Source organism: Carcharodon carcharias, chromosome 13 (genome assembly GCF_017639515.1).
Source record: "Carcharodon carcharias isolate sCarCar2 chromosome 13, sCarCar2.pri, whole genome shotgun sequence".
Taxonomy (NCBI): domain Eukaryota; kingdom Metazoa; phylum Chordata; class Chondrichthyes; order Lamniformes; family Lamnidae; genus Carcharodon; species Carcharodon carcharias.
In genome coordinates, this window is record NC_054479.1 from 45,749,265 (window position 1) to 45,768,986 (window position 19,722).

A 19,722-nucleotide genomic window follows, 5' to 3' on the forward strand; every position below is an offset into this window, starting at 1 on the left:
ACCGCCCTCACGCCTTCTCCTCCCTCCCAGAAACATGATAGGGTCCCCCTTGTCCTCACCTATCACCCCACCAGCCTCCGCATTCAAAGGGTCATCCTCCACCATTTCCGCCAACTCCAGCATGATCACCACCAAACACATCTTCCCCTCATACCCCCCCCACCCGACCCCCGGCGGCATTCCGTAGGGATCGTTCCCTCCGGGACACCCTGGTCCACTCCTCCATCACCCCCTACTCCTCAACCCCACCTATGGCACCTCCCCATGCCCACGCAAAAGATGCAACACCTGCCCCTTCACTTCCTCTCTCCTCACCGTCCAAGGGCCCAAACACTCCTTTCAAGTGAAGCAGCATTTCACTTGCATTTCCCCCAACTTAGTCTACTGCATTCGTTGCTCCCAATGCGGTCTCCTCTACATTGGAGAGACCAAACGTAAACTGGGCGACTGCTTTGCAGAAGACCTGCGGTCTCTCCGCAAGAATGACCCAAACCTCCCTGTTGCTTGCCATTTTAACACTCCACCCTGCTCGCCTGCCCACATGTCTGTCCTTGGCTTGCTGCATTGTTCCAGTGAAGCCCAACGCAAACTGTAGGTACAGCACCTTATCTTCCGACTAGGCACTTTACAGCCTTCCGGACTGAATATTGAATTCAACAACTTTAGATCTTGACCTCCCTCCTCCATCCCCACCCCTTTCTGTTTCTTCCCCCTTCCTTTTGTTTTTTCCAATAATTTATATAGATTTTTCTTTTCCCACATATTTCCATTATTTTTAAATCCTTTATGCCTCCCCCCACCCCTACTAGAGCTGTACGTTGAGTGACCTACCATCCATTCTTAATTAGCAAATTTGTTTAGATAATATCACCAACTTCAACACCTATGTGTTCTTTAGTTCTTTTGTCTGACATCTTTTGATGATATGCTCCTATCACAGAGATAAGAACAAAAAAACTGCGGATGCTGGAAATCCAAAACAAAAACAGAATTACCTGGAAAAACTCAGCAGGTCTGGCAGCATCGGCGGAGAAGAAAAGAGTTGACGTTTCGAGTCCTCATGACCCTTCGGGCAAGTTCTGTTGAAGGGTCATGAGGACTCGAAATGTCAACTCTTTTCTTCTCCGCCGATGCTGCCAGACCTGCTGAGTTTTTCCAGGTAATTCTGTTTTTGCTCCTATCACTGCTTGCTTGTCCCTACAACCACACCACCCCCCCAACTTCTCCCCCCCCCCACCCCACACACCTTAAACCAGCTTATATTTCACCCCTTTCCTTAGATTCACTCAGTTCTGTTGAAGAATCATGAGGACTCGAAACGTCAACTCTTTTCTTCACTGCCGATGCTGCCAGACCTGCTGAACTTTTCCAGGTAATTCTGTTTTTATTCTCAACATTGCATGTGTGTGCGATGACGTCGGGACGCACGCACAATGTAGTTCGTACAACTTTAGGTACATTCAGGTCTGCCGCACGCCCGACCTTGGAATGCAGAATTCAGGCCATAATTTTCTTTGGATGTCGAGAGACAAACATTATAAAGTAGGAGATATAACTTGAGTATTCTACACTGATAAGGTGCTAGGAATTAAATGTGTTATTTTTGATCTTGGCAATGAAATGCTGTTGGAGTCCTTTATGCTATTTACACGATGAATGTTGGGAATGACCATTGATGCTGATTATTTCTTGTAAGTGTAATACTTTGGAGGGGAGCGGGGGGGTGGTTTAACTAGCTGACTAGGGGCACAAAATGTGTGCTGTAAATCAAACAGAACCGCGTTCCAGGAACCGCCCACTTCACAGTCTACCCCTTAGTCTCCGTTCACACACTCTGAACATGCAATCAAGCAATGATTTTATGATATTATGTCCATTGAGTACACAAGTACAAATAGGAGATTTGACATTAGAATAAGCAATTCTGATTCTGGTGCCTGATGGATTAGAAACTGTCTGCAGCATTTGTCCATCCGTTACTAACTTTGAAGTCACTATTATATCAAGCTCAACCACCATCAATCAGTATTTTGCATTTGGGCTTAACATCTACCCCATATTATACTTTACGGCCTTAGGAATCTATTTAAATATTACTCTCATCAGCTTTATTTAAATTGCTACTTTCATGTTGTATACTCTTCATTTCTGTATTTTAATAATTTGAACTTTTATTTCCTTTCAAAAGATGATTAAATACATTTTTGACCTAAAACCAGCTCCTGGATGTTTTAAACTGCAATGCTGAATATCCCAAGAGATTCTACGAGCAACTCAACTTATTTCTCCTGTATTTTCAGCAATTTCTTACATTTTTATTGGCATACTTACTCATCTGAATCTTTCTTGCTTTCTTCAATAAACGCAATGGATTCAGATCGAAGGCGGTTTGTAACTTCATACATATGGAGAGTAACACCAAATATGTCTTCATGATAACGATTTTCATCCTAAATTATTAAAGAAGGCATTGGTAACGTATACACCCAGCCAGAGGTTCTGACTCAAGGGGGAAAAAAATTGTCACATTCATATTACTCATATTATTAAAAAAATAATTTTCAATATTATTATGATTTAATACTCATGAACATTGAACATAAAGCAAAAAGTGCATTCTTGTTAATAAGCCCTCTTACTTCTATGATTATTTTGTTATTTTGTACTACATTTGGGCCCATGACGTCTGAAACGTTTTCAGTTTTGAATTGTACGTGTAACATGTTAGAATATATGATGTCTTTGCTGATCATAAATCTCTAAATATAAATAATAATCTGGGAAAGAAATTTAATTAGTTTGTACAAATCTATCTAAGAAGTTAAATGTGAGGTCTGCCAGCTATCAATCCCTGAGTTGAATTAAGATTCTTGCCAGGATATTACAGCCCCGCCGTGGTGTCTCTCCCCCGGCAGGTGCGGTGAGCCATTTAAATCTCCATTCAGTTTGGCAGGACTGTAATATCCTGCCGGGCAGGAGGGGCCATAAAATCCTCTGTGTTTTAGGCTGCGAATTTCCGGCCCCGCCACAGCAGATGTGGTGAGGCAGCCAAAAATCCATTTGACATCGGCAGCACTGCTGAATCCTGCCGGCAGGCAGGACCGGAAGATCCTGCCTATTGCCTTCGTTTACCATCATTGTTTAAGACTCATTTTGATCTCAGTAGTCAATTTGGATCAAAAACTGGGTTAGAAGGGAGAGTATTGTGATTTATAGTGGCCCAACCATTTCTGGAAATGCAAAGTTTAAAAAATCTTTAGGAACAATTTACTACCCGCTGGAGTGAGATTCCACAGTTTGAGTTGTTCCCTTTCTCAGCTGGACAGCTTGAGTTTCATGTCAGCATCATACATTAAATTATTGACAGAGTTCTTATGACGTAAAGTATCAGCCCTAAACAGCTGCGATCAGATCCATTCATTTACAGCGCTAATCCAGCAAATTCATGGGGAGCTTGACAGCATTTTTATGAATGATCCAGCCCTTTGCGGTGAATCACATTTCATGATATGCCTCTTCCTTGCCACAAATTGCTGTTTTCCTTTGTACATTAATAATGGTGTACATATTAAACTTTCCGCTACTTTCCCAGCAATTTCTGGACCATTGTGTTAAAGACTGTCCATGGCAGCAGCAGGGTAGTGTGTTCCTTTGAACAATTTTTAGGACATTGCCACTCATTTCTGCCAAAAGGGAGAATGCAAAATGTATCCCAATATGTCCAAAAGTCAGCTAACTACACCTGACTGAAATATATTTATTCAGTGATCGAAAATATCAGCTTCTCATGTAAAGTGCTTTGTATTCATTTTGTTTCTCAAGTTGTCAGTTCCGGGGGTTTTCCATTCTAGCAATTCTGCATTATTTGTAATGAACCACTTAATGTTGTGTCTACACCTGAAACTGAGCTAGAAGCATAAACATGGATTGATTATATTATTATTATTATATTATGTACAATTTAAGAGTAATTCATTAGATTTGAAAATTTTAAGCTTTCCTGAGTACAGGTCTGTGAGTGGCACTATCTAAATGCTTACCCTTAGCTTGCTGATTAAGACCCCGGCATCTTCTAATGATATCTTCCCATGCTGTTTGAAGATGTGCTGAATGGTCTTCAGCACATCGCCTGCCATAGTAACATCTCCACAAACATATAGGTGTCCACCTTGCTCTTGTAGCAGTTTGAATATTTGGTCAGAAAGCTGTTCACGTAAAACATCTTGCACGTATTTCTGAAACCAGACAGACACTTCAGTGTGTTGATTGCCAATAAATTATAGTTTGAAATTTCAAGTTTGGAACAGCGTTAAATGAATCTCAAAGTGTTTGGAAACCCTTGTCAATGGTAATTTCATACACAGAATGGCCTTATGTCATTTGCTTGACTGGTTGTATCAATGAAAGAATATATTTCAAAAGTTTATTTAAAATGCTCTAAAATAAACGTTATTGTCCCAAAGCTTCTACGGCAGCTAAATCACATTTGCTGAATTGCAAATTTTCCCAGTGGCCAACACAGATGCTCAATGGGGAATTTGGAGTTCTTGTCTGTTCCACAAACTCAATTTTGACAGAAATCCCCTAGAGATGGGGATTGATTCAAAATTTGTATTTTGAAGGCAAATAGACTGAGGGTGGAATTCGTCGTAGATTTGCACTAAGTGCAGTAGCGGGCGAGATAAATGACATTTTACCCGCTGGCCACAATGGCATATTTTCACGCCGTATTGTCCCAAAACCTACCGCATTAATTTTGCATTCCCAGGAAACACGCTGCTTACATTCGACCAGCACTCCACCACCTCGCTGCTCCAGCACGCCGGGTGCCATATTTAAAGACCAGCCACATGCACACCTCTCAGTGCTTCCTGCCCATGACTGCTGCACAGAAGACAGGATGGCCCCAAAAGGCAAAAAGACTGCAGCTCCTGGGTTTACTGACATCTCTCTCGAGCACCTTTTGGATGCTGTGGAGGACCGCCATCATGTCCACTACTCCTGCTCTGGCCGCAGGAGCGGCAGCAGCATCACCTATCCAGCTTGATAGGGGGTGGCAGTGGTGGTCAGTGCGAACGCCCTGCAAAAGAAGTCAGCTACCCAGTGCAGAAAAAGGATGAATGATCTCCTCCATTCTGCCAGGGTAAGTCACTCTTCTCATCACTCTCAAGTCACACATTCACAAACCCATCACACATCCACGGGGCTGTCACTCACTGCCAGTTCAAGGGACATCGCTATACACTCTCTCACACACCTTCATAGTCCTCACCTTATCCATGAGACCACTCACCACCCACATAGGCCAGGCATACCTATCATCTGGTCTGGCAGGCAAACGCTTACACTCTCTCAATTTCCATTCACGCAGGACAAGCTGGCACACAACAACGAGGAGAGGTCACAGACCAGCAGAGGAATGAGCCTGACATCAAGGTCCTCACCAACTTTGAAACCAGAATCATCCGTCTGGCTGGTGAATATTCTTGCGCTGACGATGAGGCTGGCAGTGCTCTACAAAGTGAGGATCCAACAGTAGAACATCCATCAGACAACCATGCTGTGAGTGGTGTGTCCTGTTACACAGGCCAGTGTCATGCACTAATTATCTCTTCTAGCTTTTGCAGGCACATCTACCAAATGGAGTCCATGACCCAGGGCCTCTAATCAAGCCCAGAGGGAAGCTCAGAAGAGGACTCCACTGAAACTGTCCCTGAAGTCCCATCACAGTACTCACCCACACCCTTCACCAATGTCAAGACACACATCCATGTTGAACCTAGCTTTAGAGTAGCCTCAGGATCACAATCTGGTGAGAACAGCACACTTCCTCATCCATAGCAGGCAATGGCAGGGACTTCCCAGGTTGCCTACACTCAGAGGATTGGTGAAGGCCAGAGCATTGCTGAGTTCGAGTTAGATGATGAGCCTCTGGACTTGGTCATATCACAGTTTCTGAAGCTGCAAAGGCAAACTCAGGAACATCAGGAAAGGATGTCCACTGCATACTTCAGATTGCACGGCACAATGAAGGATTCTGTCTGCCTTCAGGCTGGGGGAATAGCACCTCACTCTAAGGTCAATACTGGTAGGACGGTGGTCGCAATGAAGACCTTGGTCCAGGACGTTGCCCCTGCATTGCTATGCAGGCTGAACTCCATCACCGAAGCCATAGTTGGCTTCCAACAGTGTGTACAAGAGAGGGGTGTGGGGCAGCCCAATTTCACTTCAACTACCCCTCCTCCTCAAGGAGTCAGCCAGGAGCACTATGGCAGCCATAGAGAGGGGAATCAGCCAGGTGCACCCCCCATGGCCATCCACTCAAATGACTCCGGGAATGTCCGGCCCATCCAAATCCCCTCTTCTATGACCTCAGCAGCTCCAGCTCCACAAGCAGAGGAGGGTGCAACTGCCACACAGTAGGACCCTGAAAGCAGGCTGGGGTCTGCAAGATCATCATAGACAGGGCATAGCAGTCAGCATGCTGACTCTACCTCCTCTGTGGATGTCCGGGGAGTACCAAGATGTAGTGGCAGGGTTAGGAAAGTTAAGAAGATATAGTTGCATAGCCAGGGCATGAGTGTTACCCACTTGTATACAATGTTCACTATTGTAAATAAACTCCTAAGAATGTCTCTCTGCCTATGGCCCCTTGTTCTGATAAGCAGTATTTGTGTCACACAGATGTGAAACCTTTCACTGAGTGGCACAAGATAAAGGCAGGTGTCTCAGTCCAGGGCCTCTTCCATGCACTCTGTGCTGCCTTCAGACCAGCCTTGCACTCCCTGGACACATTACTGATGCCTGCACCTCAATGATGCTTGTCATTGCTGCCAGAATGTAGTGGGCAGGCGTCACAGAGTTCCATCATTCTCCCTGTGTGCTCTCAGCACCTTTAAGGAGGGGCTGGCTCCCATCCTTTCAGCATCTGTGACCATTGACGCATCTCCTCCTCAGCCGGTACCTCTCCCAGTTGCAGCACCAGGTTGTAAAAGGTGCAGCAGACAATGATGCATGACACCTTCTCCGGATTATATTGCAGGGTCTCCACCAGCCTGGTCCAGGCACTGGAACCTCATTTTCTGTATCCCAATGGTTTGGTCCAACAAATTGCGAGTTGCAGCATGAGCCTTGTTATACATTTTCTCTGCTGCAGTCTGAGGCCGCTGCACGGGTGTCATCAACCACGGCCTCTGCCTCCTCGGAGCCAATCCTGCAGCCTCTGTAGACCCTGGAAGACATTAAGGATCTGTGACTGACTGGGAATGTAGGAGTTGTGGACACTCCCTGGGAACTGTGCGCAGACCTGCAGGATGCATTTGTGGTTATTGCACATCAGCTGCACATTCAGCGAATGGAAGCCCTTGCGGTTGACAGAGTTGACCACTTGTTGCAATGGAAATCTGAGCGTCACATGATTGCAGTCAATGGCACCTTGGGAAACCCAAGATCTGGGTAAATCCAATTGCTCTGGCATCCTGGATCTCCTGGTCCCAGGCGAAATGTGCAAAGTTGTGTGGCCTCATGAAGACGGCATCCATGACCTCATGACTGCATTAGTGGGTGGAGGCTTGTGATATCCCACAGAGGTCATCATAAAACACAGTCACTTTCACGGCCACTAGCAGTAGATGCCCTCCATCTCCCCATGGCATCAAACCTGCAGTAGCTGGCAGATGTGTTCGACCAGTTTCCCAGACACGTGCAGTCTTTGGTGACACTGGTTGTCAGCCATCTGCAGGAATGAAAGGTGGTGTCTTTGGACCCTGGATCAGCTAGGCTCTGACCAATGACGGCTCACTGTGGCTCTTCAGCGGTGTGTGTGGGAGCACACTTCTTCCTGAGGGTGCTGCTCCTCCCTCTGCGCAGCCAGGCACCTCCGTTGCTCTCTTCTCTGTCATCTCCGCTCTCTGTACACCACGAGGCACGCAACTAGTTCATCAGGCTCCATGTTCCTGATGTAGTCCTCCTGCAGGATGATGCTGTGACGGAGATCTGAATGTCACATGAGTGCAGTCGAGGACACCCTGCACCTGTGGGAAACCCGATACCTGGGAAAATCCTATTAATCTTGCATCCTGGCTCTCTTGGTCCTGAGCGAAATGCAAAAAGTTGTGTGCCCTCATGAAGATAGCATCCGTGAACTCATGGATGCATTTGTGGGTGGAGGCTTTTGATATCCGACAGAGGTCACCTGTGGAGCCCTGAGAGAAGCCACTGGTTTAAAAATTGAGTGCCATGGTCACTTTCATGGCCATGGGCAGTGGGTGCCCTCCATGTCCCTGTGGTGCCAAGTCAGCAGCAGCTGGCAGATGTGACCGACCAGTTCCCAAGACATGTGCAGTCTTCGGCAACACTGTTTCTCAGTCATCTGCAGGAATGAAAGGTGGCATCTATCGACACTGGGTCTAGCTAGGCGCCAATCAAAAATGGCTCACTGTGGCTTTTCAGCGGTGTGTGCAGGAGCCCCAGTTGCCCCTTCTTCCTGAGGCTGCTGCTCCACCTTCTGCACAGCCATTCAAGTCCGTCATTCTCCTGTCCATCTAGCATACAGCTAGGTCACCAGGCTCCATACTCCTGAAGTACTCCTCCTGCAGGATGAAAGAAAGAGACACATGGGTTAGCTTGGGTATACTAAGAACCCTCTTGGTTAAATCTGAAGGTACCTGAACGCATCATGGGGAGTGCTAGCCATCACTTGGATGGCCCGGGTTTGGGACGCTGCATGGCTGCCCAAAACCCCAAACACCACCGCCCCACTCCAACTGACCGATTGGTGGTAGCTTTGACCATTGGACTGCACGCTGTGTTCTCAGCTCAGGTGCAGGCATTCTCTTAACCCACACTGCAAGGCTGCACTTTTAGCTTGAACTATGGGGGAGACTGGTCTAGATTGGGATGATGACATTGCAAGGGGCTGCAATGACTGCTCCATTGCCAGCTTTAGCAAGGGGATTGTACAACGTGTGCTGTTATCCAACAGTTCTGCAGTTTACTAAAGTGCACATTAGTTTGCAGTCTGTGCCCGAGGGATGAAAAGCTCTGGAGCACTTGGTGACACTTTGATGTCTCTGCGTTGCTTGAGTGGGCAGATAAGCTAGAGGCCTGACTCCACGCATGTCAATGAGGCTGCGTCTGAGCTGTCTCAGCTGGAGAGGAATGGTCACTTTATACACAAGGCTTCCCTAATGCATGGCCCACAATCCCTGCATGTGCTTGTGCACTACCGTGAACCACAGAGCAGCCATTGCCCCCACACCCAATTCTCCTCAACTACAGGGCAGCCCGTGCCCACACACCCCCCATGGCACCTCAACCTTGAAGTCCAACAGGCAACCCAGGCAAGCACTGCGAAATGTTACTGTGTCCTCACTTCCGAATTCCTCTTCAAGTGCAGCCTGCCTTATATATGCTGCTATGAAACACGTCGTCCTGGTGGGCGGATGATCCAGCGTGGGGGATTAATTCCGATGAGCTGGCCTTATAATAATATGCAGATGTATTATAATGAGGTTCTCAATGTCCGATGGTGGGAAACATGGCCTGCCATTGATGGGCAGAGTGGACTATCACAATCTGGTTTCACGATGTCGTGAAACCGATTTCTGGCCTTCTCGGCATACTGTCCGTTCACGCTGCAGAGCACGCCCAATGCTGGCGAGCACAGAAGATTCCGCCCTGAGTATTTTGATTAACAAGGATTTTCTATTTCATGCATTATAAATTTCCAATGTCCTCAACCCCTATTAATAAACTTTAAATGGCTTTTATATATATGCTAATAGGTATAATTCCTAAAAATTAAGAATAACAAAAATGTAATTGAATAAGATATTTTCACATCAACAAAGTACATAAAAGACTACACAAAAACTAAATTATAGGTTGTCTAAATACCTTTGGTTTTGTTGGTTCCCGGGAGTAAGCTGTATAGAGTTCCTTAAATACACCTTTACTTTTTACTTGAATGGTCTCCTCTCTATAGATGTGGTCAATTTTTGATTGACGACAGCCAAACACAAGTGTCATGGGACACGATTTTACACCTAAAATATAGAAGTGGTGTCACAGACTTTCATGAGGTAATGTTATTAAAGTTAAATAAGACATAAGGGGGAGCAAGTTTTCTGCAGTACTTGACTTCAATGGAAAATACATTTGGGTAGGGCATGAAGCAGACGGCGATTTGCTTGGATTCATTTTGTGTCACAAGTAAATTTCATCCTCTATGTTTCAAATCATTCAAAGAAAAAATGCCATTGCCACTGAGGGTCATGAAGGCAGTTTAGGTACTGGATAGAATGAAGCAAAGGTTGTGAACACTGAGGACATGGCCTCCGTCAAATTTGCAATGGGACAGAATTGACTGATATTTGGAGGAAATTATTGACATGAAGAGGAAAGGAGGGTTTCTAAGGATTGTGTTCTTTCTCATTCTCTTTTCCTCCTTCATTTCAATGACCTCATCCAGTTAGCAGTCCTAGGCAATATATGTCTGGATTTTTTTTTTGAAATGTAACGGTCATGCTTAGTCCTGTAGGTTGAACCGCTCTGGAACTACTGGTGTGCTTTAAGCTCCTCTTTTTATTGTCTTTTTTTGATGACCTACCTTTATGCCCAATATCATACAGACGCTGCTGCCAGAAGCTTCTGAAGGGAGCAATTCCAGTTCCCGGTCCAATTAAAATGCACGGAATCATTGGATCTTTAGGCAGCCTGAAAGAAGGTGCTCTGTATCCAAGTACATAAAATAAATTAAAACAGGTCTCTGTCATTGGGTACTATGATTGCTGTTGTTTGATTACTGAATGAACTTTTGATAAATGACTTAAAATTTGTAATGCTGCACTTCTACTGTTTTGGTTATTTCAAGATTAGTCCTCAAAGCTAACAGTATAGATCACAGGCTGGAGCTGTAGAATATTCTATTGTAAATACAACTGCTGCTCCCTTCAAATTCTTGAAGTTTTAGTAATTGTAGAAATGCTGGTGGTTAGCTTCTTGTTATATCTTGTACAGTTACAATGAGAAAAAATCAGGTTAAATGCCATAACTAAGTGTCCAAGGAAACAGCATGAGTAGGGTACAGGGAGGGATAAAAACAAAAAAACTGCGGATGCTGGAAATCCAAAACAAAAACAGAATTACCTGGAAAAACTCAGCAGGTCTGGCAGCATCGGCGGAGAAGAAAAGAGTTGACGTTTCGAGTCCTCATGACCCTTCGACAGAACTTGAGTTCGAGTCCAGGAAAGAGCTGAAATATAAGCTGGTTTAAGGTGTGTGTGTGGGGGGGCGGAGAGATAGAGAGACAGAGAGGTGGAGGGGGTTGGTGTGGTTGTAGCGACAAACAAGCAGTGATAGAAGCAGATCATCAAAAGATGTCAACAACAATAGTACAATAGAACACATAGGTGTTAAAGTTAAAGTTGGTGATATTATCTAAACGAATGTGCTAATTAAGAATGGATGGTAGGGCACTCAAGGTATAGCTCTAGTGGGTTTTTTTTTTATTTTATATAATGGAAATAGGTGGGAAAAGGAAAATCTTTATAATTTATTGGGAAAAAAAAGAAGGGGGAAACAGAAAGGGGGTGGGGATGGGGGAGGGGACTCACGACCTAAAGTTGTTGAATTCAATATTCAGTCCGGAAGGCTGTAAAGTCCCTAGTCGGAAGATGAGGTGTTGTTCCTCCAGTTTGCGTTGGGCTTCACTGGAACAATGCAGCAAGCCAAGGACAGACATGTGGGCAAGAGAGCAGGGTGGAGTGTTAAAATGGCAAGCGACAGGGAGGTTTGGGTCATTCTTGCGGACAGACCGCAGGTGTTCTGCAAAGCGGTCGCCCAGTTTACGTTTGGTCTCTCCAATGTAGAGGAGACCACATTGGGAGCAACGAATGCAGTAGACTAAGTTGGGGGAAATGCAAGTGAAATGCTGCTTCACTTGAAAGGAGTGTTTGGGTCCTTGGACGGTGAGGAGAGAGGAAGTGAAGGGGCAGGTGTTGCATCTTTTGCGTGGGCAAGGGGTTGTGCCATAGGAGGGGGTTGAGGAGTAGGGGGTGATGGAGGAGTGGACCAGGGTGTCCCGGAGGGAGCGATCCCTACGGAATGCCGATAAGGGGGGTGAAGGGAAGATGTGTTTGGTAGTGGCATCATGCTGGAGTTGGCGGAAATGGCGGAGGATGATCCTTTGAATGCGGAGGCTGGTGGGGTGATAAGTGAGGACAAGGGGGACCCTATCATGTTTCTGGGAGGGAGGAGAAGGAGTGAGGGCGGATGCGCGGGAGATGGGCCGGACACGGTTGAGGGCCCTGTCAACGACCGTGGGTGGAAAACCTCGGTTAAGGAAGAAGGAGGACATGTCAGAGGAACTGTTTTTGAATGTAGCATCATCGGAACAGATGCGACGGAGGCGAAGGAACTGAGAGAATGGGATGGAGTCCTTACAGGAAGTGGGGTGTGAGGAGCTGTAGTCGAGATAGCTGTGGGTGTCGGTGGGTTTGTAATGGATATTGGTGGACAGTCTATCACCAGAGATTGAGACAGAGAGGTCAAGGAAGGGAAGGGAAGTGTCAGAGATGGACCACGTGAAAATGATGGAGGGGTGGAGATTGGAAGCAAAATTAATAAATTTTTCCAAGTCCTGACGAGAGCATGAAGCAGCACCAAAGTAATCATCGATGTACCGGAGAAAGAGTTGTGGAAGGGGGCCGGAGTAGGACTGCAACAAGGAATGTTCCACATACCCCATAAAGAGACAGGCATAGCTGGGGCCCATGCGGGTACCCATAGCCACACCTTTTATTTGGAGGAAGTGAGAGGAGTTGAAGGAGAAATTGTTCAGCGTGAGAACAAGTTCAGCCAGACGGAGGAGAGTAGTGGTGGATGGGGATTGTTCGGGCCTCTGTTCGAGGAAGAAGCTAAGGGCCCTCAGACCATCCTGGTGGGGGATGGAGGTGTAGAGGGATTGGACGTCCATGGTGAAGAGGAAGCGGTAGGGGCCAGGGAACTGGAAATTGTTGATGTGACGTAAGGTGTCAGAGGAATCACGGATGTAGGTGGGAAGGGACTGGACAAGGGGAGAGAGAAGGGAGTCAAGATAACGAGAAATGAGTTCTGTGGGGCAGGAGCAAGCTGAGACGATCGGTCTACCGGGGCAGTTCTGTTTGTGGATTTTGGGTAGGAGATAGAAGCGGGCTGTCCGAGGTTGGGCAACTATCAGGTTGGAAGCTGTGGGAGGGAGATCCCCAGAGGAGATGAGGTCAGTGACAGTCCTGGAAACAGTGACAGGGAGGGAGTTGTTTGCTTGCTCTTAGCCCTGTGAGTTACTTGGCCCAGTGAGACTGGATTTAGTGAATTGCAGAGGGACAACCAGAATAGTTATGTATCCTCGAAGATACATAAAACAATAATTTCCTTTGGCAGTGTGCACAGATTATGCAACTCTATAAAAATGTGTGTATAAAGATGTATTAGTTTCATGCTAAAATGAAAGTTCAGTAATGTCCTCAAAATGTCACTAAATGGCCATCTTTTGTCTTTACGAAAGCCTCACACTGGACTTGCAGTTAGATTTGTATTGCATTGGCCCATAACTTTTGTTCCCCTAGTGGGCGGGTACCCAAAGATGCACTGGGAAACCCTTCACCCGGAAGTCCCAATGTACGGATTGCACAACATATGCTCGGGATGTTCAAACTTCCTTTGGGCAATAGCCTTGCAATGGGAACCATCCAATGCTGTGACTTAAATTGCAAAATTCGGATGGTTCCAACTGTCTTACAGTAATAGTTATCCAGAAGAGGTTAGAAGAATTAAAACCACTTCTAGCTTCTGGGTAACTACAGTACTTACAAATCTACCCCCTCCCCAACACGGAACTCCCCCAAAACCAGGACCCTCCACAGCGCTCCTGATTACATTCCCCCGCCCTTCCACCAACTGCCCTCCCCAACCCTGACTACACCCCCATTTCCCAATTGCCCTCCTCACCACCTGACTACCTAGTACTGCCCTCCACGAATCCCAACTATGCCCAAGCTCTCCCCACTGACCAGCTCCCTTGACCACCTGCCACTGACCACCTGACCCTCCCCACTGGCTACCACCCCAATGACCACCTCCCCACTGACCACCCACCTTGACCACCTGACACCCCACTGACCACCCCCCCACTGACCATCTGGACACTACCGCCTGGACCACCCTCCCCTGCACTGAACACCCAAACCCGCCACACTGATCACCCCCACTGATCACCCAGATCCCACTGACCAGCGCCCCCCCACTGACCATGCCATACTGACCTCCCCCCACTGACCAACCACCCCCCCCACACTGAACACCTCCACTGGCCATCCGATCCCCCCATTGACCCTCTGCACTGACCATACCCAACGGACCAACTAATCCTCACCCACAACTGACCACCTAACCCTCACCCCCATTGCCTATCCTCCTCACTGACCATCCAACTTCCCCTCACCGCCCCCCCCCCCCCCCCACCCCCCCAATGCCACCCATCCTACCCACTCACCTTACAAACCTACCTTCCCCTTGGCTTCTCAAAGCGGCTGGACTGAGAAGCTTACCTGCTTTACAGCAGCTCGTGCTGTTAAAAGGAGGCATGGCTTACTTACCTCTGACTCAGCTGCCCTGGACACAAGGCCTTGGTAACCTGTTGCACTGAACCTTTCTCACTTGGCCCGAGTCAGAATTTCGAGCGAGAAATGAATGGCTTCATTTTAAGGTAAGTAACTAGGAGTGAAGTGGCAATCCGACTCCAATTGCCACTCCACGGAAGCTAATTTTGAATAAGTGCCTTACCTCATTTACAGGATAAAATTTAAAGCGCCTACATAAGCTTCTGTACAGGCTGATGTAAATGATGTGTGAAATATTTCATCTGAATGTGAGGTTGAGGTTGAAGTGTCAGTGACCTCTACCCTCTTTTGCTGCTCCAGCCATGATCAGTTTAAGCTCTGACTGTAACATTTCCAATAGATTATAGTTACAAGCACTAGTATGCATTTTACAACATAAGCTTTACTTGCGCAGTACTCTGGAGAAGGGGAAATCACTATTTTTCTGCTATTAACCAGGAATGCTAAGATTGAATAGATGCAGTTCACCAAATAATTTTTTTTATTCTATTCGTACATGGGATCACTGGCAAGGCCAGCATTCATTGCCCATCCCTAATTGCCCTTGTTCAGAGAGCGTTTCAAGAGTCAACCCCATTGCTGTGGGTCTGGAGTCACATACAGGCCAGACCAGGTAAGGATGGCAGATTTCCTCCTCTAAAGGACATTAGTGAACCAGATGTGTTTTTAGAACAATTGGTAATCGTTTCATGGTCATCATTAGACTTTTAATTCCAGATTTTTATTGAATTCAAATATTACCATCTGCTGTGATGGGATTCAAACCCAAGTCCTCAGAGCATTACCCTGGGTCTCTGGCCTCATGACAATATCACCACATCACTGCCTGGGTGGGGAAGATGGCACATTATACCCAGGTACAGGAAAATCTGACCTATCTTTCTCAAAAGTACTTTTCAAAATTTAAGGACCTGTGTAAAGATTTGTAGAGTGTAGTTTTTATAGGCCAGGGTTTTCCAGCCCTGCAACTGGTGGGCATCATCGCAGGTGGGACAGGAAAATTTGGAGAACTGGTGTCAGGGTGGAGAAAACCTGCCCATACAGCCCAGGCAGCTTTAAACTTCATTGGCTGAATCTTCGGCACGGTGAGCACTCACCAAAGCATAAAATGACGCGGGGTGACATCGGGCGTGTGTCCCGACATCGCCGTGCGTCATTTAGATTTTCAGTTCGGCAGGCATGCAGTAGACTCAGCTGCGCGCCCACCGTATTGTCAAAGAACGAAGAAAAGTACAGCACAGGAACAGGCCCTTCGGCCCTCCAAGCTTGCACCGATCATATTGCCTGTCAAACTAAAACATTTTGCACTTCTGGGGTCCGTATCCCACTATTCCCATCCTATTCATGTATTTGTCAAGTTGCCTCTTAAACACCACTATCGTACCTGCTTCCTCCACTTCCTCTCGTAGCGAATTCCAGACAAAGACCTGTTAAGGCCATTAATTAACTAATTAAAGCTTTTGAGAAGGCTGCCCATCCAACCTTAAGGTTGGCGGGCAGCGAAGAGCCCTGGCGGCCTTCACATTTTTCATGGAACCTCATCCGTGGGCTGTAGGAGGTTTCATGAAGGGTTTATAAATTAAATAAATTTTTTCATTTGTTCATTGACATGTCCCAGCTCATGTGACACTGTCACATGCGGGGACATGTCTTACATTTTTTTTCTTCATTAAAACTTTTAAAACATAAAACTTATCTCCCTGAGGCAGCTCTGTGCCTCAGGAGATTTCGCTCTCCTGACTCAGGGAACCCCGCCCCCTGCCAGCATTGGAAGCGCTCAGCACTTCTGGGTGTGCGTCACGCTGGGCGGGCCTTAATTGGCTCACCCACGTAAAATGGTGGCACAGACCCAATCGGGGGCGCCAATCATGTCCATGCCCGCCTCGGCCAGCGCCTGTCCCCACACACGCCCGTGCCTGCCCCCGCACAACCCCCCCAATGGGGGGAAAATTCTCTCCCATATATTCATGACAAACTGATTACCCTCTGACAAAGCAAGGCACCATTTCATCTGTGTCTATTCTGTTAAGCCAGGAAGAGCAGACTCCATGGTGTAGTGATCCTTCACCATCTGTAAACAAAAAGTCATCCGCTCATTATCAAAGATAACTACGATATATTTCACTTAAATTGCTGGTTACTGTCCACTCTCTTTTCATTTTCATCCACCCTTGTCATGCAGCATTTCATCACTCAAGCTAAACTCTCCAACCTCTGCAACTGGTCACTAGGGTGGGCCAGGGAGTGGTCATCACTGAATTATCTTTTGAAATATCCTGTGGAATATCTTGTGGAATTATGGAATGGACAACATGCTACCATTGAATAGAATGTAAATTGCATTGCTACTAAGCCACAACATGTAACAATTAATGTAAAACAAGTATTAAGCAACAAGTATCAAAATTAGATAGCATCGTATATGAGATATTCTTCCATTCGCTCTTGTCCTGTTAAGAGCTGAATCCAGTACATGGCCAGTAGATTTCAATCCAGTGATTTTAATTTTCCCCATTTCCTTATGTTCTGTTCTAATGCTTATGGTTGCACACTTAGACGAATGAATACATTTTATATTCAGTCATGGTTTTGTATGTCAAAGCTATCTGTTGGTAAACTTTCTCTAAGCTTTCCTCCAGGATTCCTCCTGAGCTTCAAATTTACCATCCTGTTCACCTTTCTTCTTTCACGTTTTCTTGCTGTGTTGAAATTAGGACTTGTTGCACCAAAATCTATTTAACTCATCCTTCCCCCAGACCACAAAACTGTGGAGCTTTGTAGCACCTTTGGTCTTCAGCTTTATCTATAATTGAGAGGTTTTAAAAACCCAATCTTGATGCCACCCGATTCATCTTCACAACTTGATTTATCTTGTTGGCTCTCCTGCACTTTACAACATCCACAGTGCCCTGCACAGTAGACCTTGAACCTTGAAGCATGAGCTGGGGCTGAATTATCTTGTTCAAAAGGTAGACACTGCATTGCATTATTAGGGTCAAAGTGATATTTTGGATTAGTTTGGATTGCCGAAGTGGGTCAGAGAAGAAATTCCCTATTTTTTTTTCTCCCAGTTGGCCTGGGTTTTTATCTTTTATCACCTTCCCCAGGAGGTCACATGGTTTTTGGGTGGAGTACAGAGTCTTTATATTGACAGGAACCAGAATTGTGCAGAACAGACTGGTTGGATGGACTAGAGGGTGTTTCTCTGTCCTTCGTTGCTAGTATGTTCTTCTATGTTTCATGGCAGACAAATGCATGAGGTGAAGCTTCAACAGGCTGACAAGACCTCGTTTCAAATCACATGCTGGATAGTGTCCCAACACCACAATTAAACTTAACTTCATCTTTTTCATCCATATGCTTGGGCATAACTTTAATGCCACTGAGAGATAGAAATCCCTCCTTAAAAAAACTATTCTGCAGCAATGTATCAGCGATGAGCTTATGTCATACTTTTGATTCCTGTACCTCTTGTGCGGTAAGAAACAACAGCCACTGTAAGGTGAATCTCATCTGGGTACATGTCAGGAGATGAGCTGATGGAGTAATATCGAGGTTGCAGCAGAGGAAGCTGGGTAAGTAGCAGGGTTGTTGGAACCTGAACAGAAGGAAACTCCTCCAGCACTTCGACAACGGTCGGGTTATTGTACCATTTCCATTTCTCATACTCCTGCAATCCCTACCAATAGAATTCATGGTCTTTATTAAACCGCCACAGCAAGCATATCATATTACAGTTAGAATTATTCCATGCTCCAAAGGTGCATCTTTCTTACACTGCAGAGGGCTTATGTAAACCAAAGGTTGCTGGTGTTGGGAGGGAAAGAGATTTTGCTGGAGCAGCCAAGAATCCATATTATTGGTAACATCAAGAGGAGAAATAATCTATACTCAGATTGTACTGCTTTAGAGTGCAGTGATCACTGGTTGAATACTATGCCTACAGTTGGTACTTCCTAGACAAAAGCTGATTTTGCCAGTTGCTGACTAAACTAGCATCACCTCACATAGAGTTGTAGTAAGGACTGGCCCCAATATTTGCACCTCCAGCTAAAGTGGATGAAACAAATCATGTCGGTGAAGCTATGGAGAAATCCCATGACCAATTTTGCACAGCATTCGGGGTGCAGAATTTTAGGCAGTACCGTCAATGTAGTTCCAACATGTTCAATGGGCCAGTGTTTTTATAAACATACAACGTTTTAATAATTATTTTGTCGTGCAAAATATAGATGTTTTCTCTCCTGTGGTGTGTTGCAGGGAACCAACTGTTTGCCAATGTGTTAATGTTTAAGTTGCATTTTGATTGCAAGGCATGTAATGCTTTATGGGAAGGGAGACTTTATGGGAAGTGGATGTGACAGCTGGCAAGGGGCTCACTCTCTTGCTTTTCAAAATATAAACCTAGCTAAAATTACTTAATGACTTAAAACAAAAAAGAAGTGGTAAAAGACTCACCTTGCTGAGAACTTCAAGCCTTTTTTTTTGCTCCTCATTTCTTGCCAAGAGAGCGAACTGCTGCAGTAAGAGTGGGCTTGGGACAGTTGTGATGTCCAAATAGTACTTAAAAACTTGAAAGATGGTGCAAGGCGGAATGCGATTCTCATCACTCCAGTTGCTGATAACGCCTGAGTGGACAAAAGAGATTTTACAAGCTGCAACCTAGAATACAGGAATATTTAAGGGCCAAATTACCTTACAGGCCAGGTATGTGAGGGGAGTCTGCCCAGATTTCCAGGCAGAGACTAGAACTGGGATTAGAGCGAAGGTGGAGGAACTGGAAAGCAGGACTGTTGCTGCAAAGGTGAGAGTTTCTGCACCCGGCTACCAACTTTGATGCCTCCTGGTTGTCATTGAAGTTCTTGCAGGGAGTGAGGGTTGGGGAGGTAAGAAATTATTTTCTAAATTTTCCTGTCCTTCATCTTTGGGGTAATCCAATGATCCCATTTTGCGGGTGTCCCAGGGAAAGCCTCATCATCAGTGTTTTTAGGCTGTCCCCTCTGCAAGAGTTACTTTTGGATGCAGTCAGAAGAGAGCAAGGTTGGAGGACTGTGAAAGCTAC

General features: G+C 45.9%; 1 protein-coding gene across 1 annotated transcript in view; it reads right to left on the reverse strand.

Annotated features, from left to right (window-relative positions):
- The window catches only part of LOC121286000 (nitric oxide synthase, brain-like), a 99,775-nt gene that overhangs the window by 11,365 nt on the left and 68,688 nt on the right, over positions 1-19,722 (reverse strand). Inside the window, 7 exon segments of the mRNA XM_041203016.1 lie at positions 2,332-2,450; positions 4,041-4,235; positions 9,898-10,046; positions 10,610-10,731; positions 16,644-16,731; positions 18,129-18,339; positions 19,119-19,288. Of these exon segments, the coding sequence (XP_041058950.1) occupies positions 2,332-2,450; positions 4,041-4,235; positions 9,898-10,046; positions 10,610-10,731; positions 16,644-16,731; positions 18,129-18,339; positions 19,119-19,288 (1,054 nt within the window).